General features: G+C 35.3%; 1 protein-coding gene across 3 annotated transcripts in view; it reads left to right on the top strand.

Annotated features, from left to right (window-relative positions):
* Positions 1-2,519: 2,519 nt before the first annotated feature.
* LOC128219846 (tyrosine-protein kinase HTK16-like) overlaps positions 2,520-9,154 on the top strand; it is a 45,218-nt gene continuing 38,583 nt past the window's right edge. For all 3 annotated transcript variants that reach the window (XM_052927955.1, XM_052927956.1, XM_052927957.1), the window contains exons 1-4: positions 2,520-2,812; positions 4,847-5,014; positions 5,579-5,722; positions 6,584-6,655. In XM_052927955.1, coding sequence (XP_052783915.1) covers positions 2,599-2,812; positions 4,847-5,014; positions 5,579-5,722; positions 6,584-6,655 — 598 coding nt within the window. In that variant the 5' untranslated portion in view covers positions 2,520-2,598. The remainder of the gene's footprint in view (positions 2,813-4,846; positions 5,015-5,578; positions 5,723-6,583; positions 6,656-9,154) is intronic.

Genomic DNA, 9,154 nt, shown 5'->3' with positions numbered 1-9,154 from the left:
GTTCTTAAAGACAGTTGTTGTCAGGTGCAGTTGGCCGAAGTTGTATGTTTTATCAACTCCTAGTATGGTTCCTTCATTTTCCTGGCAGCAAAACCGTCCGATATCTTGTAGTTGTTCGTCCGTGTATAAAATGACTGATAGTCCTGAGTGCAAATGAACTACTGAGCGGATAAACGGATGACCTTGGTATACTTTACTTTCAATATTTATCAGGTGATCTGCCAGGTTCTTTAGATAAACGTCTTCTCCAGCTGTTTTATGTTTTCTGCTTTGGTTGTACTTCAAGTTTTGTATTTGTTTTAGGTTTCTTGGCATTTCATGAACATCTGTTCCTTGGTTCAACTCGTCGTGAACGTTTTTTGCAGATTGATGTTTGACCATTTCTCTAGCTCTTTCCTTTAATGTCGGTTTTGATCGGATGTATGGCTGCTTATTTGCAACTGTTTTCATCTTCCCATGGTATCCTCTTCCTGGAAATTTGCCCACATATTCTACAATTATTAAATCTTCTGATAAATATTTAAAGTCATCAGGCGTGTTTGTTACCCATGGAATCCGACGTTTATATAATTAGTCCGCCTTGAGGTTGCTGTAGCTTCTGTTAATTACTACCAAATCCTGCAATGCTGGCTGTGGTTCTAGAATCTCAAACTTGCGACCAGATTTTTCTATACAGAACAGGCCGTGTCTTTTTGTCAAGTTGATCAGCTTTCCATCAGCAGGAAGAAGGTATTTTGCCGGTGATGAATTTTTCTCCCAAGCTCCACAGTCGTCCCAGTATTCTCGCTTTAAACCTGCTTTCCCTTTTCGTTGATTTTCTTCATTTCTGATGAAGAAATATATGTTTTCCTTTACCCCTGTTGGGACCTCTGGCAAGGCACCATCACTTCCTTCTAAAATTCCAAGAAGGACGTGTGTAGGCATGAACTTCCCATGCATGAGAGAACCTCGATGAGGACCCCCTACAGACACTCTACCAGTTTCATTGTCATAGTATGAACTTGTACTCAGAGACGTAGACAATCGGTGGCTGTCTTCTTCTAATGAAGATCTTTCGACGCCAATGATGTGTCCATATTTGATGAATTTCGTAATGGAGATACGTCTATACATATGGCGTTACTGTCTTCTCTTAGTATATCGTCACAGTCCATTCCGCTTTGAACTTCATCTTCGAGACAAGAAAATAAGTCTGACTTCACTTGATCTACGTTGTCGTTTTGGATTTTGCCGCTCTTCATCATTCATTTCGTTTGGCGTTGAGGTTAAAACTTCTGGTATTGGTTCCAGTTGCCGCTTATGTACTGAGGTAGTCGATGTGTTATTTTCAGGCGTGAGTTGAATACCGGTACTTGTGTCAGTTTCATTCACATCTCCATTCGGTAAAACCTTCAAAACAACGGCAGCAAAATGATTTGGTATCCACATTTGCTTATGGTTGATCATAGCAAGCGTTGGTTTTGACATACTCGTCCACATGATGGTAATGTGATTTTCATCTGCCTCTTCGTTAAATGTTGTATTCATTGTTCGATAAACCAATGATTTCTCACCGTTAACTGTGGGGTATATTGAACGTATTGGCCGCTTGATGACCTTCGCTAACGCCATTACCGCCCAGGCCGATGAAAAAGCATGCAGTCGAGTACATTCTGCTACTATTCAAACAATTAATAGTCACTGATGCTACTAAAACCTTGAAATAATACAAAATGCACTGCTAAATCCAGATATTTTGATATGCAAATATTTAATATTGCGCAAGAAAATAATCACAAATCGAGAGATCTCAGCGATAAACCGTGTTTTTCGATTGTATTCAGACGAGAATGAAAAAAAAAAACAATTAAAATAACTGAAATATATACTCTGTCACTCCCTCCCCATCCCCTTATTGTTGACAATTCGGGAATATATCGGTATTCATTTGACAGATTCCAGACTAAGAATTTGTATATTATGCCCCATTTCCTCGTTTACGATAAACACATAAAATGATGTGACACTTGGATTATTACAATTAATTACCCGTAGTGCGACAAGTGTTTCTACGTTAGTAGAGATTAGGTTGATAGATCAACAGCTTATTGACATGTTGATTGAATCGGCCATATGTTATAGAGAATTTGTTCGTCCAATATGTCGTTGCAGTGTTTTGTTTGTAGTGTTTATTATTTCTTTTTTAAACTCTCATTAAACATATTATGATATTTTTTTTAATTATGTAAACCCTTAAAACATGTCGCGGGTGGCAAACATACATGACCAAATGAAAGCTTGGGGAAAATCGTCGAATTTATTTCACCTTTTGTTTATACACTTAGTTAACACTATATATGCATTATTGACATACTTTAAGTGTTTATATATTTTATTTAAGTTAAATTTATTTCCCTTTACGTCACTTTGAGCATCTTTACGCCTCTTTACGTATCTTTACGCGTCTTTACACGTCTTTACGCATCTTTACGTATTTAAAGTATACCGGTGCAAATTCTACAACCACAAATTATGTCAAAACAATGATGGCGACATGAGAACCAGGAAGTAAATGCATTTCACAATTTCACTTCCTAAATTTTATTGTTTAGCCAAATCATGATGGAAAATGATACAGATGACGACCAGTTCGACTCAATTTATGCAAACGAAGAAACAACAGAGTTGATCAATGTAAAGGAAAGGTTGCAGAGCTATAGTTTGGAAGAATTACTGAAAGAAGATCGTGAAAAAGTTAAAGAGAAGGAAAAGGAAAAACAGTACTATCATGGGCGGATCACCAGGGATGTTGCGGAAGATATTCTGAAGAAAGGTTTATATTTCATTTCTTTATCAATTAATAACTATCTTCAATTGTTGACACCTTGATTTAAATTTAGTGATGAGTTGGTGTTAGTCCAAATGCTAGTCCAAATAATTGTACGTTGACAGATTTTTTTTAGATTTTTGATATGGCAAATCCTTCACGTACAAATTGTTTAGTATCAAAAGTGGGTAGTTGTTCCTATCAGGATTCCGGGTTAAAGCATATAGCGTGTATAAAATATCATAAAAACAAGAAATATTACCAGATAATGTTATTTTATATTAGTTCCGTACACAAAAAAATAAATATCCAACTTATAATTATGAGTTTGACAGCTTTTTTTCATTTCATTCTGTCAAAACATAACGATATATACATGAAGGGCACCTGCAAGGCTTTAGGGCACAGTTTTAAATCGCTCGGAACATTTCGGCCATGGCCAAGTTGTTACGATTGTATAACAAGGTCTATCTCGAAGCTTTGTTGGAGGATGCCGAGCTATAACAATTGTATCGAGTTGTTCCCCTTCGCATAATTGTTGTCTGTGTCAGTCAACTTTCGTTTTATAGGAAAGGTAAACAACTTGTTTTAATGCACTAAATGCTTGTTTAGTGCAAAATAACATTTCACTTACATGGTAAAATATGAATATAACTCTTTATGATCAATTTCAACCATAAAATTCTTCACTTAAAACAATTTCAATATTTTTAAAACACCCCCGTTTTTTGCACATTCCCGTTTAGACGTTAGGGATTGGAAGAATCCCGTATAACACGTCTATTATTTTAGACTAGTCCAAATGCGTGTAAATGTGCATCTGAATTTAACAACCTTTCTTTACTGATATGATATGGCAACTCCTTTCAAGAAACAGATAAGTTGAATTGTGTTCAATTGTTTAATGGCGGTCTTCCATCTGATTTTTTCAAATTTGTGATCCCCTTTCCTATTCAAAAAAGAAATCCCCAATTTTGTGCCAAGTTTCCTCCAGATGGCTACGTTAAAGAAGATCAAGACAGGGTAAGATCCCCGTCCTGCGTGGACAAACTGCTGGTAATATCCCTGCCAAATGCCCCCGAACCCCAGGGACTCTATGTAAGGCCCATTTTTGGCGCACAGACAAAACCACAGCATTAACCCGGCACTGCGGGGCCACTAGAAAGGTAAAAACAAGGCCCATTTCCCCCGACTATCCACGGTATACCCCTGGACCTTGGGGGGGGGGCGTGGTTACAATTGACTGGTGCATAAAGATATCTAAGACATAAAGATTTTTCTTTCTGAATATGCTGTCACTAGAATCCTGATAACAGATAAATAGGATTTGCTCTATCAATTATGACAACTGCAACAATACATATTTTTTTATAATAATTGATAAAATCTTACATTATGTATTATTCATGTTAGTTTTCTGGCCAAAATCCATTTGGCATGTCTCTAATCCTATTTACACATAGCTGAGAGACAGCCCCGTCTTTTGGCTAGACCTAAAGTCTGACTCCTAAATTTTGTGGGTCTGATTGACTCTTGAACTGCAAGGGATTTTGTGCTTGAATATTTATAAAATATAGTGTCTCATTGGTCGCATTTGGCACAAGCCCAGTACCCTGGACTGGTAAAATGCTTTCTGAGCTTGATACTGTATTTTATGTTGTGTTTACAACAAGAAATAACAACAGTTTTACGGTTTATTACTAGTACTTGAGAACAGTCATTGAGAACTGAACTACTGTGATAGCATGCAGCATGTAGTAGTATAGAGGCGTGGCTTATCAGTAAGAGGTGTCGCTATTGGCTGAAGTTAAATACACAACAGTTTATATAACAAGGCTTGTTAAAAAATGCAATGCCAAGCATAAGTATAGTATATAAGTAGAGTCCAGGCTTGTTCATACAAAAGACTAATTTCAATGGGCCAACACCCATTTTCAATTTTTCTTTATTTTTAGACAAAAAACACCAAGTATGTCATTGTCACCAAATGGATTTTATAATCAATTCTAATTAACTCAGTTTAACTGTATTTGATTTCAGAATTGGGGAAAGTTGGTAACAAGGATGGCCTGTTCCTTGTGCGAGAGAGCTCTTTCTCTTGTTCCAGTTTTGTACTGTCCCTCTACAGCAAAGGAGTGTTCTACCACTTCCAGATTAACATGGTGAAACCCTGCCACTTCAGTATAGATGAAGGGCCAACGATACATGGTATACATATGGGGCTATTTAGGTTCAATTAGGCCAAATAAATGTAATACTGTGGTTACAGTAACCCAACCGACTCAAGGGTTTTAGCTAATGAGTTATAGAAGGGTGCTGCACCATAAACCTTTTTAGTAGCACCCCTCTGCCCTCATGGTGACAAGCATGTGTACGCTAAATTTGCTGCCTTATAATTGAATGCTTAGGCTGACAAGTATTTGATAAGGTTTTTTTTATAAGCTTATAACATGATAACAAATACGAAAAGACTTAATATTTCTGGCAGTTAAAACCTTAAGCAACTGAATTTTGTTTTTTACAATGTGTCCTTTCAAACCTTAGTACCCAGTCCCTTTTTTGCAGCACCCTGTCCTTTTTATAACCTGGCTATAACCCTAAAATAATAATTTGGGCTCAGACATAAATCTATGTATTTTTACAAATCTTTTTATGGAGTTCTTTCAAATAAAGAGACAATGGAATTTTCTTCTTTAAATGTCACTTGAATATTAATTTAGATTATTTTATTTGTTATTTTAAATGAACTATTATAAAAAAATATGATTTAAGGCCTGGATCGCTTGATACAAAACTATCATGAGCATGCTCAAGGTCTGCCTACACATCTGACAGTATTTTCAAAGTGTAAAACTCCACCAGACGACCAGCGACACAGCGGTGCTACAAACCTTCTTCATAGGGCTGTCTTGGAAAGTAAGTCTCAATCTACATTATGAATCGTCCATCTTCTTAATGCAAGAACTCAATATCTGCTTCTTTTTCTATATGCAGTTATTTTTTAGCTAATGCACTAGGGCGATGTTTTGTAATATCAACAACTTACCGGTAAATTTGGAAGTGATAAAATTCAAGGTTTATCCTGAAATCTGGATTGAGAGCTTTCAATTTCAGACTAACATCGGAGTCTTTTTTGTTAACTTTTGCACAAGAAATAGGCAGAAATACTTGAAATATTTTTTTTATAAATGTCAGATACTTATAACCATTGCTATATTCTTGGCTATCCTGTGCAAGATATACAAGTCTTAATCTTAAATTGGTTTCCATTTTAACTTTTGTTTGCAATTTGTGAAAATGTATGTTTTAATGATTAACAGTCAAAAATGATATTTAAATCCTTTTCATGTTCAACTTTAAATTTGTCAAATATTAATTCTGGTACCATGCTTGGGAGTGTTTCCTTTGCTTTTTCTATGCATAAAATCGTATCAGAATATTTACAAGTGGGCTGAGCTTAACCATTCAATAACTCGTCTACAGATAAATTCCATTGCTACTCACTTATGCTGCATGCTAGTTATTGAATTTTCTCCATGACAACATGGCACAAAACAGTCACACCATCTTCTTCCCTTTTTAAAGTTATGTAACAGTTATGCTTCTGTGTATACTTTTAACCAACAGATTGTGGGTGCAGTTGATATTGCATACAGCGTTTATATTTACTAATTTTGATTTCAGTATGAATTGCAATTAGTTGATGACCTGATGAACATGTAGAATCCTAAGTGCCACTATTTATTTTAATAACTATCTCCATGTATTCTGTTCCAGATATTCCAGACATAGTGGAAAAAATTGTAAAAAGCAAGTTCTGCCCACCAGTGAATGCAAAATCAGACTGGGGTATGTTTTCCTACAAATTAAGCTTTTAAATTATTTGCTTGCTTTTTATTCATGTATTTCGAATTGGCTTATCATGCTTGTGTTAGTTTTTGCCATGGCGATATTACAAAGAGAAATAAATCCTAAATTGATAATATGTGGTAAAATCTTTGTATTAAAGCTGCACTCTCACAGATTAACTGTTTTGACAACTTTTTTATTCTTTGTCTTCAATGAATCCAATTTTGGTGTAAATACTTTGAAACGAGTGATGTAAGACTGGTGACAAAAAATCAGATTGCAGTTTTTAATATATCATTATGCGTTTGAAAATTGAAGTTTTGTATTTAAAAGTGTTATTAACGCTGTAAGAAAAGTGTGTTTTTCAGCATTAAGCATCAATTTTTGAATGTTAATATGAAAAACTGTGATCTGATCCTTTGTAAGCATTCTGTATATCACTTGTTCTCAGACAATTACGCAAACATTGGCTCATTCTAAGACAAAAATAAAAAATGGTCCATCTGTTAGAGTGCAGGTTTAAAGTTTTTGTACATTTATAGGTTTACAAGACTTTATACATCATTACATGTATGGGTTTGACATTGCGGATACTGGTACATAGTATTTTTCTGGTGACTGGTGGTACTTAACAGTTTGATTAAACAATCATTGGGAAGATAAAAAAACTTGAACATCCTGTTGAATTTATTGCCATAATTGAGCTGTTCATTTCATTTCAACAGCAGAATGAAAACATTCCTTGTGGTAGCCATTGTTAACTTCCATTCAGCTACTGTGTTGAGGTTTAACATCACTTAGGCCACACCAAATTAATGTTTAGTTCCTCGGATTTTTGACCAAAAAAATTGGAGCGAGCAAGCGAAAAAAATTATAAAATTTTTTGTCGGTTTTCATAAAAACCGAAGCGAGCGAAGAGCAAAAAATATACTTTTCCTTATATTTTTTATAAATAAACAAGATTGTTCAAAATAATTGCCCTTAAGCCCATTTTAATGCCATCTTGAACTGAACCGCTAATGGACATTGGGAAAATGTCGGAATACATACTATTTATTCATCTGTGTTTAGTACAAACATTATATGGATAAATCTAATTTCTTATATAACTAAAACATACTTTAATATGACGATCATTCATAATAATAAATAACCCTGCTTTAAGTAAAAAGTTTGAAACAACTTATATAAATCTACCTGAATCAGTTTAACATCATATGCAACTGTATTTAGACATAACTTAGGATTGATTTTGGATTTGTAAAAATGATCACTTACACAGGCATCATCAAACATCGGACTCCATATAACATAGACTAAATTTTGTTTTTATTATCACAGGAAATGCAATGACATGTGCTTATTAAAACAAAAAGAACAAGGTTTTTTTTCAGAGTACTTTTTTTGGTTATTTAGATGTTTTTATGCACCAGCCAATTGTATATGCCCCCGCCCCCCCTAAGTCCGGAATAGCGGGGACTTTGACTTCCGGTTTCTCAATACCCGGGTAAAATACCCGACCTGCAGGGACACACTGCTGGTAAAATCCCTGCCAAATGGCCCGGCAACCCCGAATACCTATGTGAGGCCCATTCCCGACTATTTTCAATATGAAGACAAAACCACATTCACTAGGCACTGTGGGGCCACCTGAAAGGTAAAAACACAGCCCATTGCCTCTGCTGTCCCCGGTATACCCCTGGAACAAGGGCGAGGGGCGGGCGGGGCAGTGGTTACAATTGACAAATGCATTACAATCCTGGATTATGCTGCAAATAAAAACAAAATATAAGGTGATAAACTTGGGCTTACTTATGTTGAGGTATATCCAGATCAGTGTTTATATCGCTATTTGTGAAAAGATATTTGTTCAAAACTGTTGTTTTGTCAGAATTTGATCAAAAATGAGCTTGATACATCAATTTGGACCAAACAATGACTCATGTCAGGGCTTTTTCTATAGTACCCACGGGTCCGACTATCGGACCCATTCCCAAAGCAAAATATAAGATATTTTTCCCAATCTTCAGAAAAAAATCCCAATCAAAAGTAAAAAAAATATTTTTTTTTTTTTTTTTTTTTTTTTGAAAGTCATTTTTCATGTACTGGTTCATTAACAACATCCTAATAAATTGTGTGATGTAGTTTTTTTGATAATTGAACTCGGAAATCATTGATTTTCATCACATTCAGGTATCTGTATGAAATATTATCTGATTTCAGCCATTTTGGTTCTATTAAAGGGAAATATAAAATCTTTTCCTAATTCGCAGGAGACGAGACAGTTTTTTCTTTTAACTGTAAAATTTCCCAATTTCGGCATTTTCACGACGCAAAATTTCCCAAAATGTCTAGGGTCTTTTTCCCAAATTGGGCAGAAAAAGCCCTGCATGTTCCAGTTAAGTTGACCTGTCCGATTTCCATTCAAAACGAGTCACTAATTACGCAATATAATCGCTACTAGTCTCAGATACACATGCTTTATTGCATAATGATTGC

This window comes from Mya arenaria, chromosome 15 (assembly GCF_026914265.1).
Source record: "Mya arenaria isolate MELC-2E11 chromosome 15, ASM2691426v1".
Lineage (NCBI taxonomy): Eukaryota > Metazoa > Mollusca > Bivalvia > Myida > Myidae > Mya > Mya arenaria.
Note: the sequence above shows the minus strand (reverse complement) of the source record. Positions and strands in the feature narration are given on the sequence as shown.